The sequence below is a fragment of the Mastacembelus armatus genome, chromosome 13 (genome assembly GCF_900324485.2).
Source record: "Mastacembelus armatus chromosome 13, fMasArm1.2, whole genome shotgun sequence".
In the NCBI taxonomy this organism is placed as follows: Eukaryota; Metazoa; Chordata; class Actinopteri; order Synbranchiformes; family Mastacembelidae; genus Mastacembelus; species Mastacembelus armatus.
Genome location: NC_046645.1, coordinates 21,692,616 through 21,708,448, shown reverse-complemented (window position 1 = coordinate 21,708,448; position 15,833 = coordinate 21,692,616). Strand labels below are relative to the sequence as shown.

Sequence of the window (15,833 nt, the reverse complement as noted above, 5' to 3'; positions counted from 1 at the left end):
CGGTGGAACCATCAAATCAGTACTCAACATTTATGTGCAGTATGTGTATTTTGGGAGTCAACAATCCTATAGTAGTTGGTAATTACTATGTATGAGGTTAACTTATGTTACGAGTTTAGTGATCATAACTTCAGATCCAAACATAGAACACTGATAGATTTGGGATATCTTTTATTCTTCAGTTTTACAAAGACAGTAAATTCCCCTGATATACTGGAGTCATGCCATTAGGTGCACTAACAATGTTACAGTTTACCATTTGAACCATTTCTTTTCTCTCACTGAAGGCAATCACACGCAAGACTCTCCTGAGATGAGTGAGAATAGATGATGAAAAAAAAGCAAAGAGCTAACACCAACATATTGTACCACATAATAAAGTTTTTTTCCTCATCTGCACACAGGCCACAGTGAAATGAAACAGTTCATTCTCAGCCACGCTTATGGCAGCATCACTTGTCAATGCCAGCTTTAGTAGGATACAGTATGGGCTCTGATTCATTTCCCCTGGTTGTTTAATTTAATCTCCAATGGAGATGTAAGTCCATTTTGCTCCTTTACAGATAGATTTGTACAAATGATCCTAAATGGTAACTCTCAAAAGTGATGCAGGAATCCTAGTTTTATCTAGGTCATCCCAGAAAAACCTGGGATTTATTTTCTCAGCTCGTGAGAAGTACAGTATGAAAACGCCGGCATTTATTTATGTGTGTGCATTTGTGCGACTACATGTTACTATGAAATATTATATCCATGCTCAATACTTACTGTATAGAGAACAACTAAGAATCCTCACATTCTACCAGTCTGGGTTTAGAGTAAAAGTAAAATCCCTTTAAAAAAATGATGGATCAGAATTTTGAATATTTTCGAAGGGTTTTTTAAAAAGGAAAAGGTATGCTGTGGGATGTTTATCATCTGCAGCTCCATTTGAAGATTTTAAAACTCTTTCGGACATTTTATCTGCCTAACTTTGCTGCAAAGTGCTGTGAAGTTGCAGAATTTAGCTTATGTGCTCTGTATACTGTACATAGTTCTTACTGTTTCCAGAAAGATAATTTATTTGTCTACATCCATGCAATTATCTGCTTGTGCATTTGCTTATCTGGCTGCCTGTCTGTCTCTTTGTCTGTGGTAGTGAACTGTATTTGCAGAACTACTGTCCAAATTGAAAAAAGCATTTATTTACACATTTATTCTTCTAAGAACATATGTTGCTAACCCTACAACCTTTCTTTTGCTGTCACTTTTACTATACAATTGCCTAAACATAACAGTTAAATGGGAAGACAAATTCTGTGCTCTATTGAGTGCCTTTTTGTGGACAAGCTCTGTGTTTACAGAGTAGACACAATGTCCTGTGTTGAGAATGTGAACAGAAAGATCAGCAATTCACTAACAAATGAGCAGTGAAAGTTGTTCTTTTCTAATTGTGTGGGAACATTCCTCCACAGCCCTGTCATTAATGTGTCTTTCTCCAAGTGATTTATTTAATTTAGTGCTGAAGCAGGAATGATCAGATGGTAAGTGAATGATAACTAGTTTAATCCCTGATAGCACAACAATTTTGCAAAAGAACAAAAAGAACTTGTTATTCTTGACACACAGTGTAATTTGAATGGGGTAACTTCAGCAAGTCCAGTATGACATGGGCTGTAGGCAAGAAGTAACACCCTTGGGGCAGTTCAGTGTCTTTGCCAAGGTCAGTTTGAAAAGTTATATAATGTTCTGCTGTGTTATAACACTTCTGCTCACAGTGAAACACATTTGAATGTCCTTGTTGTGTCCTTGTGTCCTGCTCTGGAGAGATCTGAAATTATATATTTAATTAGCTCACATTAGAAAGCAGTCTTCTCTGCTTTTGCATCATTACAATGGCAATAATCCCCTCCAGTAGATGTTAGCTTCTGCTGTCTCAGCAGACATCTGACCATAAATCTATGAGTAATTACTTTAGTTTAGCCAGCCGCACCAACTACCTTCCGATTAGCTAAACAGTGAATTGTGATGCCTTGGTTTTCCATGTGATCTTTTGAGTTACACTGCATCAAAGTGAATATGGGTGTAATCAACCAAAAATGTTGTATTTTTCTGTGTAAAGGCCTGTGTCCATATGTTGTTAATTAAAGAACAATTAAGACTTGCTTGAACTATCCCTTAAAATAAGGGGCCATATTTCATATCTAGAACAGAAGAGGTGTACAATACTGTAAAAAAAGGATGACAAAGGATGACACTAAAATATACTCAGAAAATATTATTTTATAACTCTTTATAACTTACCCCATAAATACCGTCCCATTGATGCATCAGATTTATTCATATAGTCTATTCCCATTCAAGCACATTTGTTGTAGAGCAGTCGAGAGATTGAAATATCCTAAATATCTCTTTTATTTGATAAAACACATGCTGTGTAACCTGGGAGTTGGCATAGTAACTGTATGTCTCCTATGTTACAATTAAAGAGCTGGTGTATTAGTCATTCAGCAAGCATTGTTTTCTGATCAATCTAAGCGAACATTATATTGACTCTTTAAAGTTGACATTTTCCTTTGAATTTTTTAATGCAGATCTGGTGATCTCTGGCAGCATCCCCAATCCCAATTAGGGCTGTTGGGATATACCTTTGAAAAGAGAGCTATTACTTATTTCCTTTTCTAAAACCTAACTGGAGCCAAAACTCAAGAGTATTGAGTAACAATAAATATAGTGTTTGCATGTTTGCATGTGTCATATTGTAGCCACAGTGAGGATGGCATTGAAAGATGAGGAGTGTGCATGAGAATTATAATCTAATTCTGTTTCATTGCACACACATATCCTGGTCTGCAGTTTCTTGCCAATAAACAACAAATTTGCACATGTAGAACAACAGTAAAAAACTCCACATAAGCCAGGAGGGATCATAGAAATCTGAGTCATCCAATAAAAGGGCTTTTGTATGTGTGTGTTTGTCTTGTCTTCCTGTTTCATATCTAAATTATGTTCAGTATCCCACACAATGGCAGCATTTAAGCTTTTCTAAAAAAGATCTTTCAAATAGCAAGTGACTATAAAAACCTGAGGTTGAAAACACTTTCCCTGACAGCAATAGTCATTGTGTTTTCATGCTTTGCCTGCAGTGAGGTGGTGTGTGTCAGTAAATGAGTGGCTTCCTGTAAAAGATGGGTGTTGGGTGGGGGGTGGGGGATCACCAATTTCATCAGCTGTACATTTAAAAAAATTTAGTTGAGAAAGAATATGACAGAAATGAGGTCTCAGTGAAAGGTGCTCAAAATTCTCTCTAACTTTAAAGTGTTTGGACTGGCAGCCTTATTTGTATGGGTAAATGAAATGAGAGGCTAGGCATGTCACGATCCAAATATACAATGTGGAAATAAATTCCCCAAGGCTGATCTACAGAACAGTATTCATAATGGGCCCAGAGGTTCTTCAACCAAAATAATTCTGTCAGACTGACAGAGGCTTTGTATTTCAAACTAAAAACACACAACAGAAGCAGAGTCAAAGGAAGACAAATGAAGCTAATTCTCTGCTAGTCATTGGTAGTCTTTATAAGAGATGTATTATTTCCAGTGAATCATATACGGCTAATGTCTGGATCAATGTGTGAAACAGTATCACACACAACATCTGTCAAATTACTACCTTTAATATTTACACATTACTTAAGCCTGAAAAACTCAGAAGGTTTCAAGGTCACGCACAATGAGGTTTGTGCCTGATTATCAGATCAATTACAGCATATATACCTAACAGCCTAAGTCACCTCAGCTGAACAACACAGGATTATAAAATATCTTCCAAAGTCTATAAAGCTAGAGATATGATGTCATGATACACTACTATTTTATTGTCTGTGTAATGCAGGGTCTGATGTAAAATAAAACTAGGATGTCACCAGTCCATCGCTGGACAAAACATCTATGTTCCTCCATTGACTATAAACTTCACCTGAATGACAAGGTGGGTTTAAATTCTTAGATCAAGAAAGCTGATTAATGTAAGAAATATTCTGCCTTCTCCACTGCTTTATATATTTTTAATAAGAACTGCTGCTGCTAAATATTTCGCAGCAGCTCAGGCATATTAAATATAAATATACTTTGTTCAAACCCTGACAACAGAGTATCACAACTGCAGATGAACCAACTTTATGGTTCTTCTTAGTGTGTTTGAAAACATATCTTTTCATATCTTTCCATGGTATTCATCACTGCTGCCATGCTAATCACTGCAGATGGCCCCTGACTGATTGTGACTGGTGCTCATGTCAAAGACAGGAATCAATAACACCTATTTTTTCATGGACATAAAGTGTTACATGATAAGCTGTCCTAAGACATTAAGCATTGGGTAACCTTTAAGTCAACCAAAACACTTCTAGACACTTAGTTTAAATGAGTACTGATCCTTTGCTATGGACAGATTTGACCTTAGGCATAATTAGCCTAATAAAAGCATTAGATATGCTGTCAATATGATTTGAATAATGTGCAACGGCAGTTTCATTCCTGAATGCAAACAGTGTCCAAGTGACTTAAAAATGCCGCAGTGACATTTCTCCTTGTCCTTTGTTCACACCTGTCAGGGGAAATGTGATGAGAAACGGCAACAGCAGCTGAGGCTTCTGCCTCCAGTGAGTCCATCAAGACCACCACGACAATGCTGCAGTCCAGTACACAGCAAACACACACATGAACACACTCACAGTATGCCTTTCTGAAATAGATAAGAAGATTAATTTCTTACAGCATCAGTTGTGACATAATCCATGGAGATCAGAATAAGAATAGAAAGTGAATTGCGGTTTCTAAGTTTCCCAAACTGAGGTAACCAAGGAGAAAATTATGAGAAATTGAAACAAGAAACAGGCAGCATGGTGACTGAGTGATTAGCACTGTTGCCTCACAGCAAGAAGGTTCCCTGTTTGAAACCCATCAGGGCCCTTTCTGTGTGGAGTTTGCATGTTCTCCCTGTGCTTGTGTGGGTTTTCTCCAGGTACTCTGGTTTCCTCCCACAGTCCAAAAACATGTATGTCAGGTTGATTGGTGACTCTAAATTGCCCATAGGAGTGAGTGTGAGTGTGTGAGGTTGTTTGTCTCTATGTGGCCCTGTGATGGACTGGTGACCTGTCCAGGGTGGACCCCTGCCTTTCACCCAAAGAGAGCTGGGATAGGCTCCAGCAGATCCCTGGGACCCTGGTTAGGAATAAGTGGGTATAGATAATGGATGGATGAAACAAGAAACAATCGAGTTACATTGATCCTTGATGTTTTTCATGTGAAAAGTCTTTCTAAAGACGTGAATCAATTTCGTCTCGATGTGTATTTTTGTAACACCTCTCAAAAGAGTTGAAAAACAAAACTACTAGCGACCTCTTACTCTTAGTCTGCAAGTGCAGTAAATCTTACAGTCAGAAAAAACTACACTGTGATGTCAGTTTCACAGATTATTGATTATCATGGCAACTGTGTATAAGTAAAAATTATTTCAACACTGAAATCCATGTAATGAGTCATTCTCACACCAGCATAGAGGTCAAAACTGTCATATTATGTTGCTCTACTACTGGGGAGGGCACACTCTCTCATGGGGCTCTTAAGTCTCATTTTTGGAAAATAATGCCTCTTATATGACAGGCAAACACCATTGTACTGCTTAAGGTGCCAGTAATGCACATTTTCCATTTTCTCTTTGCAGGTCAGTATGAGAGGCAATACTGGCCTTTGTATGACCCATAGAAATATGACCATCACATGAGGTTGATTTCCAAAGCCTGCACTTTACTGAGTGTTTCTGTTGCTGCTGTATTTTGTAATCAGAGCAGGCATCCAAATGAGACCTAAAGCTTCAGGAAAATTCAGGTTTACTTCTCTATGGTGGTTGGTTTACCAATCCTTGCACCATTAGCTTTTATGATTGGTCCACAATTTGAATATCTGGTAGACTGGAAATGGGGGCCTGAATGATTAAAGAATCTGAGGCTGTCCTACCCATTCAGGCATATGGTGTTATCAGGCTACAGAGCAGAGCAGATGTGGACCATCATACAAGCAAGTAGAAAAATTTATGTCGTCAGTCTGTGATGCTAAGAATTCTTTGCAACTACAAAATATATGGCAGGATTGCACTTTTCTCTCCAACAACATTGATAATATTCAAAAAAATAAATGCAGCTGACTGTCACAAGAGACAGCAGGTGTTTCATTTTGGTGCTTATTTTCAAACTACATACAGAATTCATTGAGGGAATGGATGGCTGGGTCTCTGCAGAAATCAACCTTTTCTGATTTTAACAGCAAATACCTTTGCCAGTGTTTATCCAACACTTGGGCTCAGAGTGTTCAAATTATTAGTAAGAGGAAATAGATGGAGTGTGAAAGCCATGTGAAGATATATCTCCGCATCAGACGCAGCACAGGTAATGGGAAATAGTTCATGCATGGATGTTTGAGGAAAGTTTTGCCTTCCATTTCATAACAAACTCAGGGTAAAAGCAGGATTTTATTCTTTCCTCTCATATAAAAATCTGGAAGGTCTAATCAAATTTGAATGTAATGGCAAATATTAAATGAACATGGGACCAAATTCAAAGTTAGGTTGCACCAGAAATGTTGTAGTTATTAGAGAGTTCTGTCACCAGCTGAACTCTGAAACCAATACCTGCAGGTCTGCCTGAAGAAAAAAAAAAAAAAAAAAAGCATAAGAGCAACACCAAAAAAAGTTCTGAAATAACTTTTCTTTAAATTGTTCTGATGTATGTGACCTGAATATCTTTTCTGTGTCCATGTTGAAACAGGTATGGTCTGTTTGGTGTTGCATTATGATCATAGGACCATTTGTTATTTGTAGCCATCACAATTTGCCACTTTAATCAATTGGAAACGCAATGAAAGATTTTCAGTACCCCACAACACAAATGTCAACAGATTTGTGAGGTTTCAATAAGGCTGCTCATCGATACTAGTTATTCAGTCATTATTTTCAACACTGTGTGGCACATACTGTTTTCTTCATCCTCTCCTCTCATTTTCAGCCGCTAAGTGATGGAGCTCTACATATCAGACCCTTTGTTCTCAAGGCACAAAAGAAATTTGGATTGAATTGAATTAGATTTCTTACTTGTGTCTTACAAAATCTATTCTTTATAAATTCTATTAATGGGTGTTGATACCCCATTGTTCCACAATGTCATACGTTATGCTTGGACTTTATTACATGTTATTCTAATTATCACATTAGGTTACATTTAGAAATATGATTTCCTCTTTCGTCATCGAAGTACACTGTGGTAATTTCCTCTGTGTAACAGACGATGAGGTGAAGTTATTGTTATGATGATTTTACGACCAGACTATAGCCCTCCAGGACATTTTGCCTCATTGCAGCAGAATTCATCCTGCACAGGCGCTCTGCTAGCAGCACATTCTGTTCCCTGTAAAGAAATCCTCTTTACTGCAGGGCATGTGGGACTAGAGGCTCGGGCTGTCTTAACTAAATTGAGAACCACAGCTTTGAAATTCACTTTGCAAAAAAAAACCTGTGGAGTTAAACTGGCAACAGCAAACATTAGGGTGTGATTGTTTCCTGTGAAGCTTGTCCATCATGCTTTGAGATCAGGGGTTTTCGCCACTCACATTAATGCTAAGTAGAGAAAAACAAATGAGAGAGTCCTGGCTGCTAAGGTAGAACAGGCCATCATGCTTTCTTCTCGGCACACAGCTCAGCTCTGCCTGCAGTGAGTGTAAATGTCCCAGCCTCCCTTGCTGCCACCACATACTGGCAGCTAACTCCCGTGTCACCCTGCATGCTAACAGGATTAGCCCCTGAGCGCCACTTGTTTCAACAAAGTTATCAAGTTTAAAAACAGAGTCTCCTGGTGTTTTGTAACATCAGAGAATTGGCCCTCAACTCTGACAGGTTAATTAATAGTCACAGCATCCCCTGAGGCCTGCTTTTGTCATATGACAGTTAAATACATTGACCATAGAGATGCTTTTATTAACAGTCTGAATTTTAAGTGCTAGTGATCGACCACATGTTCATTCCATGTGAGAATTTAATAGAGTTAAGGTGCAAACAGGTGGCAGTGCATGTTCAACTAAATATTGGCACATGGTGCAATATTACATTATCATACTCATCATATTAATGAGGCTGTCATCCTCATAAAAGCCTTCACAAGCAGTCCTATTAAAGTGAGTAGAGAATCCATCTGACATATAGTCTCATTTCACAGTTTGAGGCGTGTATGATATAAATATCTAGCAATATTTTTCAGTTATGTAGAATATACAGTATATATAACAAAGCACAAAAAAGAAACACAAAATATTCCCTTTATTTTTTTCTACCTTAAGACTACACAGGGCCACTGATGTAGCTCTAAGAGGTATCTACATTTGCATTTTATTTACAGCTTACTTTGATGTTTTCATATGTACATGGTCAAAGAGAAGCGCTAAAAACACAGTGTTGAGAACAAACCAAAACTCGAAATGAGTCTGAAACTTTAGAAAAAGATACAGTCTTATGACGCCACAGTTCTCAGTGCAATATACCACAATGCAAATATCCTTCATTCATATTGTGTTGAACATACATTTTTTGGAAACAAAACATCACTGAATCAACCAACAGCAAAAAAGCAATAACTGTAGCGTTTGCTTTAACGTTTGTACAGACTGAGACACTCAATCATGCTCCCACCACCCTTACACACACAAAAAACTTCATATGTTTGAACGAAACTATAGGAAGGTAAGGAATATGCTGTGGCTTGGCATAGTTCAAAAACTACCAGAAGTCAAATCAATGTCACAATTTCCATAATAGTCTTCACTCCTCTGGAGTTCTCACATGACATTTTCGAATGAGCAGACGTAAATTGTCCTTTGCACTCTCCACTGAGGGGACACAAATTTATAGGAGCTAGAATATGTCCACATGGGTTATTTCCAAGGTGAGCATGAAAAATCGACCTTTAGTCTGTAAACGGGAACTAGTAAACCTGCAGGTCTAATGAATTTCTGCCAGTCATGGGACTACGTGGAGCCCTGTTCTGGAGAATGAAAGCACTTTTGATGCTGACCTGTGGGCAGCCCTTAGGGCAAAGGCAATTTGTATCTTTCATCCTACCCACATCACAATGTGGCCTATCTGTCTCAGCAGAGAATATGTTAATGTAGGTGTGTATCACTAATGACAGTGTTTTTAACTGTCCTTGTGGTCTTAATTTTTAAACATATTGTCATCCCAAGCTGTGTCTGATGTGGTGAGAAATACTGACGTAAGCTCACTGATAGACAAACACTGCTTTCCATATGCAATTGAGATCAGTAAAATGTAGCTGGTCTAATAAAAAAAAAAAGAACACAGTAATTGATTTATCTAAACCACCTTTCATAGTTTATTCCATGTGTTGAAACACCCTTAAGTATTGTTCAAGTACAACAATTAACAATAAAAGGGACAATAGTTCACATTTTTTAAATTCACATTTGTTATACTGTTAATTCATATAGCTATTTATAAAACAAAACTAAAATGTAATTCAAAACCATTCCTGTAAAATACCTTTTGTTGTTTAATACAGACATTAATTCCACAGTATTTTCTTACAGGGTTGGCTCTGACTATTTTCGTAATCAAGCTGTTTGACCACAGTCAAATAAAGAGGAGCAGAGAACAATTTATTGTTTTGATTCTTTTTCCTGAAAAAAATGTAAAAAATAAAATAGATATAAAATTAAAAAGTGACCTCATATCCCTTTGTTGGTTTTACCATACTATTTAAGCTGAATAAGCAGTTTGCTATTTTTTGTAGTTCATATAAAAGGCCACCGATATGCACTGTCAGGGTGCACTGAAGCCTTCTAAACTAAGACCACAGATGAGTATCAAGCCTCCTCTTACAAAAAAAAAAATTACAAGACATCAGACACATGAAGGTGCTTTGACAAGTTCAGCTGGGGTTTTCATGAAGGGCTCTACCACCAGCAGAAATCTCTCTCATTATTTATGGATGAATAGGGCTATGAGGATTTCAAGTATAAAAAAATTGTGATTAAAAGAGAAGGAATCTCCTTGGCTGAGGCGCAGAAAAGGCAGAATGGAGCAAGCTTGTGAATAACAATCTGCAAGTCTGGCAGCAGAGTGAGCCAGTGAACATAATGCATTACCAATACTCTTCTTGGATTCCTTTGAACAGAATCACCAACAGGGACGAGGAAATGGAGTCACAAAAATAAGTCACAGACATCGCAAATTTCTATCCTCTAGCAGCCGCACTTGGAGGGCAAAGACTGTTAAAGAATCTTCCAAATGAGAAGGGCACTCTTCTATTAATACAGTGCAACAGATTGCAACCATCTTTTTTTTTTAAACAGTATATTAAAAACCAAGTTGAGCACAGTTAAAAGAAAACAAAAGTGGTCATGTACACAACTGTCTTTGGCAAGAAGTCCCATGTCCTACATCTGAGTCTGTCACTCCAGCACCTTGTGTTCATGTCACCTTCTGCCCATTTCGCTCTGTCTCATGAAATGAATGTTGTTGACACTGTCTGCCAGCTCAGGGTACTGGTCAACGGAAACCACGTAGTATCCATCATAGCCCTGCACCTTCCCTGAGCCCAGGAGTTGTTGCTTCTCTCCCTCAGTCCAGGTTCGTGAGCCTTCCTCTCCATCCCTCAGTCTCTGCCGTTCCCGGGCCCAAGCCTGGGCAACAGCTCTCTGCCGCGCTAGCTCCAGCACACGCACTTTCTCCTCGTCCACACTGCTGCCATAACGTGTATTCAGACAAAGCGCATTATACTGTAACTGAATGTCAGTAATGCGCCTAGTCCTGCCACTGAGAACTGTGTTGACCTGAGACACTGTCACATTGACCCCGGTCTCTAACGTGCGCCGGCCCACTGTCATGCCAATGAGGGCCAGATCTCCCTCCACTGAGCCCAGTTTGACAAAGTAATGGGTATCCATTCCTGCAATGGTAAAGTGGAGGTCTTCAAGGTAGAATGCGTCATTCAGGACTGCAGCCAAGCGGCGCCCATCCTCATTGGCTAAGCTGATGATGTCAGTGCTGACGCGGCCATCTCGGATAGCAAATTTCACCCCCCTCCCAAAGATGGAGCCACCAGAAGCAAAGATCTTCTTGTCCTCAGTTTGAGGACATCCGGCACTTTTGGCTCTGTAGATTTGGCCAAAACGTTCCAGCTTCACAAAGGCCTTCAGCTGTCTCTGTACTTCACACTGAACACCCAGCAAAGACTGCAAAACAAAGATGATATTCTAGTCACACAGCCTTCACAGCATCTACATACACAGGAAACTAGGTCTTCTGTTTATTTTTTGGGAAGGAAAATTCACACAACATCATTTTATAGCTTGTTCAAGGATGTTCTTCCAGATATTTACCAAATATACACTTCTGGTTGCCTCATACCTTGGCCTTAACCTTTACCTTTATGCATATTCTTGGGACTAAGGAGAACAATCTGCTTTCTGATGCCCCTGTTGATAATGCTGAGATTCATACTATTTCATTAAAACTTCAAACATTTTACATTCAATGCTACGGCCACAGCATATAAGCTATTCTTTTATAATGTTAATGATTGACTGAAGGATAATTATTAGACACCTTTTTATTCATCCATCAAAACATACAAATGTCATATTACATTGAGGCAAAATTTTATAGAATGACATTAATATTTTCTCCTAATATTGCTTGACAAGAACTACTCTAAAGGAAGAGAGATGTTAAAATGAGGAAAGTGATATGAAATGGAAGCTGGCCAACACAGGGTAAGACAGCTGCCTAAGCACATCTGAGCAGCAACAACAAAGGCACCTTAAACACTGTGCCTTCTTCCCATCACCCACGATAAGGAGCTGGAAGCATCCTGAGGAGTTTTTGTCAAACAGTAAAATCCAAAGTCCTCTTGACAGATTCTAATTCTGTCTCTCTGAGCCTACGTTACACGGAGGCTGTAGGCTTGGGGATTGGGTGGAGCTGAGAAGTGTGGTGCAGGCTGCAGTGACCTGCATATCTGCCTGCTCTCTGACACGGCACCACATAAGATCTTGCATGAAGACGAAAAATATAGAGGGAGGGGGCAGCTGTGCTGTTTGGTGTGTAGGAAAGTGATGCCCTGGAAGAACACTTCACATCATGCCACTCCATGTTTGTTTATTGTGCCAACAGTGTGACGCGGTCAGCTGTCCCGGCAGGGTTAGGGGGAAAAGGGGCCAATGTTCTACACTTTAGTGAAAAAGCCTTCTGGGACACTCTTAGACAGACATCATTCAGATAGTATGGGGTGCAATCAGCTTCTAGCACCATCCAGAAGAGAGAAATCAGGCCTAGCACAAATCTCATCTGTCTGGCCCCTCACAACATTTTTCAATCTGTGGGCAGATTCAGCTGCATGCCAAAACAGGGGTTTAAATGAAAAGAAATAGGCAGGCATACTTTTCTCCTATATAAAATAAATGGGAAATATACAGCATATACCACAAGCAGTTGTAAAGCTATATTTATGCTTCAAAGAACCCTCCATTTAATTAGGCTGACTTGGCTATCTGCAGTAAAAATCAACATGGCACTAACCAGCTGAGAGCATTTTGAACCAGGAATTCTAAATAAGATTATTGGCTCAAAGGTAAAAATTATTTATGACAATCTTTCCTTACATATTAATCACATTACATAGTCCAGAGGTGCACTGAAGTCAATGCATCCTCATAACCATGAGCAAGACCTTCAAATCTAGGCTAACTATGCTATATAAAGCCTTCACTTGTATTCTTGAATATATACTTAAAAGGCTGGAATCTGGCAAATCTCAAAGGTATTATTATTATTATTTCTTCTTCTGTCACTTCTACTGAATATAACTTCATATATGACAAATTCATTTTCATATGATGAAAGTCATTCTCTCAATAGAGCTCCAAAGATGAGAAATATATACAAACCTAATGCTGTGGTGGTAACCATGAATACAATTATGGTTAAGAACTTTTACTTTAAAAGCAAAATTAGGCCCATCATATAACAATGTCTTTAGCAATTAAACCTATTAAGTGCATTAAGTAAAAAAAAAAAAAACGAGGCTAAAATTACCAGTTTAAAAATGGTTTTCTGGCATCTGAAAATCTTGTTGCTGAAAATTGTCAGGTCAGAGGTGAACACTGATTTAGTCAGAATAACTGCATATCTAGAAAAAAATCTGTTGCCTTTATCTACTCGTATATGTTTGAAATAGAAATAATTGGAATAAGATATTTTCTCTGTTGCAGTTCCTTTGGAGATCGGTACCTTGGGTGACTTCAGAGATTCTCTATGGAGGCACAAGAAGCATGCACAAGTCAGTACCAAAGGGCTTTGTCAATGAATTCAGATATTAAAGACATAAAATAGAAAACTTAAATTAAGTACATAAAAAATGTTTTCATGTTTTTATTCTAAACAGTTTAAATTCTTAAGTGGTAAAAGAAAAACTTTTATAATATAATATCAGAGCATTTTGCATCATTGCATTCTCTATTCATTATACCCTGATGGTTTAGCTGCCTATTATGGTTAACCATGCCTGTTGTGTTAAGGGTACAGTCAGAGTGTCATTCACCATGAATCCAGCCTAGTCTGGGTATAACCAAACCCAAGGCAACAACACTGGCCTCTTCAATAATTAATGTGAGATGGAGGCAACTTAAAAGGGCTGATAAATGCTGGAATCAGAGCATGTCTACTACTTCTCAGACTTTGGCTAGAGGTGTAATACTGAGATGAAATCAATGGGCAGCGGTGGAAGGAATGGAGAGTGAATTTCCCTAATGGCAGAACAATTACAAGAGCTGTTTAGCTTGACCCCATTCCCCAAGATGAGGACTAGGGGCAGGGACCTGGTTCACTGGGCCATGTTTGACCTGATAGTTTGCAGGTCCTCTGGGAGTCTGGCAGCACAGAGCATATCTGTTTGCTAATGATGTTGAAGAGGAAGACAAGGGGCAGAGGTTAAAAAAGGTAATCTATGGCAAGGTGAAATGAGGGCCAGGTGAGAGTGATTGGTTTACCTTGGTGCTGTCCCACTCCTGTGTCTTGATCTGGGTTCTGACTAGCTCGTAGGATGGCTCCATGGTCTCTGTGTTTGGTTTTCGGTAGCCAGGAATGACATTGTACAGTTGGAAGCCGAAAGTTACCAACCAGCTGTTGACATCTGCAGAGGAGGGATTGAAATGGTGAAACGGTGATGTATATATGCTGTTATATTAAGAGACAAAATCATTTCTGGATCCAGAGAAATCATAAAGAACACTTAGAATTAATTTGTTCAATTTTAATAGTTGACATTCTGTGGTCAAGTGGCTGTCTCCTTGAAATACTCCCCACTTGTTCTGAGCACTTGATTTGTTTGTGAGAGTGGACAAGCTATAATAAACACTCGAGAGGGTGGCAGTGATTCATGTCCACTCCTGCAGGTTCCACACTAATGACACACAGCTGGGCCCCTGAAACGCCAAAGGACATGCGAAAGTGTCTGCTTTACTGATAATTATATACTGAAATTTCATGTCATTTCAAAGCAAACTTCAACACAGGATACTCTGTAGATGCAGTAGTGGGTTCTTCTGCAATTTTTTTTTTCCTCATTAGATTCTTAAAAAAAATTTAAAAAAGAAAAGTGAGGTGTCTGCAATTCAAATCCATGCAATCATGATAATGTGTTTTGTCTAATAGCAGCCCACCAGCACTGTGGTTATGGGTGCTGCTGCTGCCATCCAAGTGATAAGCTGTCATTAATTCATTCTGAATATCACAGAGAAGGCTACAGACATGACTGGAAGCAAAGCCTGTTAAATCTCAGCCATTTCTTTCTTGCCCCTTTCAGTGTGTTTGTTATGGACAGCAGAATCATTGCTATGACAGCTGGGGGGCAAGTTTGTCACAGATTGGCATTGCCACATTGTCGCACCTGACAAAGCTTTTCTAAATAAGAATTTGTTTGAGGACAATGAAAGGACCCTGGCAATTTAGTGAAAGGAATGGAAATGTCAGCACCATCAATCACAATTGAGGCAGACCCACTACAGTATATCTAACAGTCTGCTTAGCATTCAAATGCCAGTCAGAGCCTAATGGTGGACTGTGAAGCTGAACGACTTCCTGCTTGGCAGGTGGCTAAATGGTTTTGTTGATTAGAAAGAAGCAGAAGGCTCAACTCCATCTGAACAAAAAAATGATAATTTTTCCTCTCGGTATTCTCCACAGGTAAGGAAATTAAGAATAAAACGTAAAAATGATATTATTTCATAGCCAAAATGAGCATCACTAAGTAAATAAATCACAAAATTAAATGATAATTATATCTCCCATTTGTGAATGAGATCTGTCTGAAGGCAACTGGTTTAACCACAGTATTCACTAAGTATCCTTTACAAAGTTGTTTTCCTTCAAGCCAAAGGGGTTGATACAACTGGACCTGGCCAAGGTTTCTATGGAACCACTGTGCTCTCCTTCTCCACTGGGGTTTTTTCACTGCCATGTACCTCCTCCCTACCACAAAGCAACACAGAATGATGTGATATTTCTGGGAAGGGACCTCAGTGTTCACAAGAGAAGGGGCTTTGCTGTATAGCATTGTTCCCTTTGAGCACTTTCAAAGTAACAGCCACTGGGCACACACACAAGCACATAGATATGCATTCGCACACTCACGCATACACACCAGCCCAAACAACCACAGTGTCCCACTGAGGAAGCTCTTAAAAACCTCTCTAGCACACTGCTTTTCAATTTAATTTTGGCAGGGTCTGTTC

The 15,833-nt window shown here is 38.9% G+C and overlaps 1 protein-coding gene across 2 annotated transcripts in view; it reads right to left on the bottom strand.

Annotated features, from left to right (window-relative positions):
* Positions 1–8,359: 8,359 nt before the first annotated feature.
* tenm4 (teneurin transmembrane protein 4) overlaps positions 8,360–15,833 on the bottom strand; it is a 138,611-nt gene continuing 131,137 nt past the window's right edge. For both annotated transcript variants that reach the window (XM_026293025.1, XM_026293035.1), the window contains 2 exons: positions 14,091–14,233; positions 8,360–11,276 (listed from right to left, as the gene is read on the bottom strand). In XM_026293025.1, the coding sequence (XP_026148810.1) occupies positions 10,518–11,276; positions 14,091–14,233 (902 nt within the window). In that variant the 3' untranslated portion in view covers positions 8,360–10,517. The remainder of the gene's footprint in view (positions 11,277–14,090; positions 14,234–15,833) is intronic.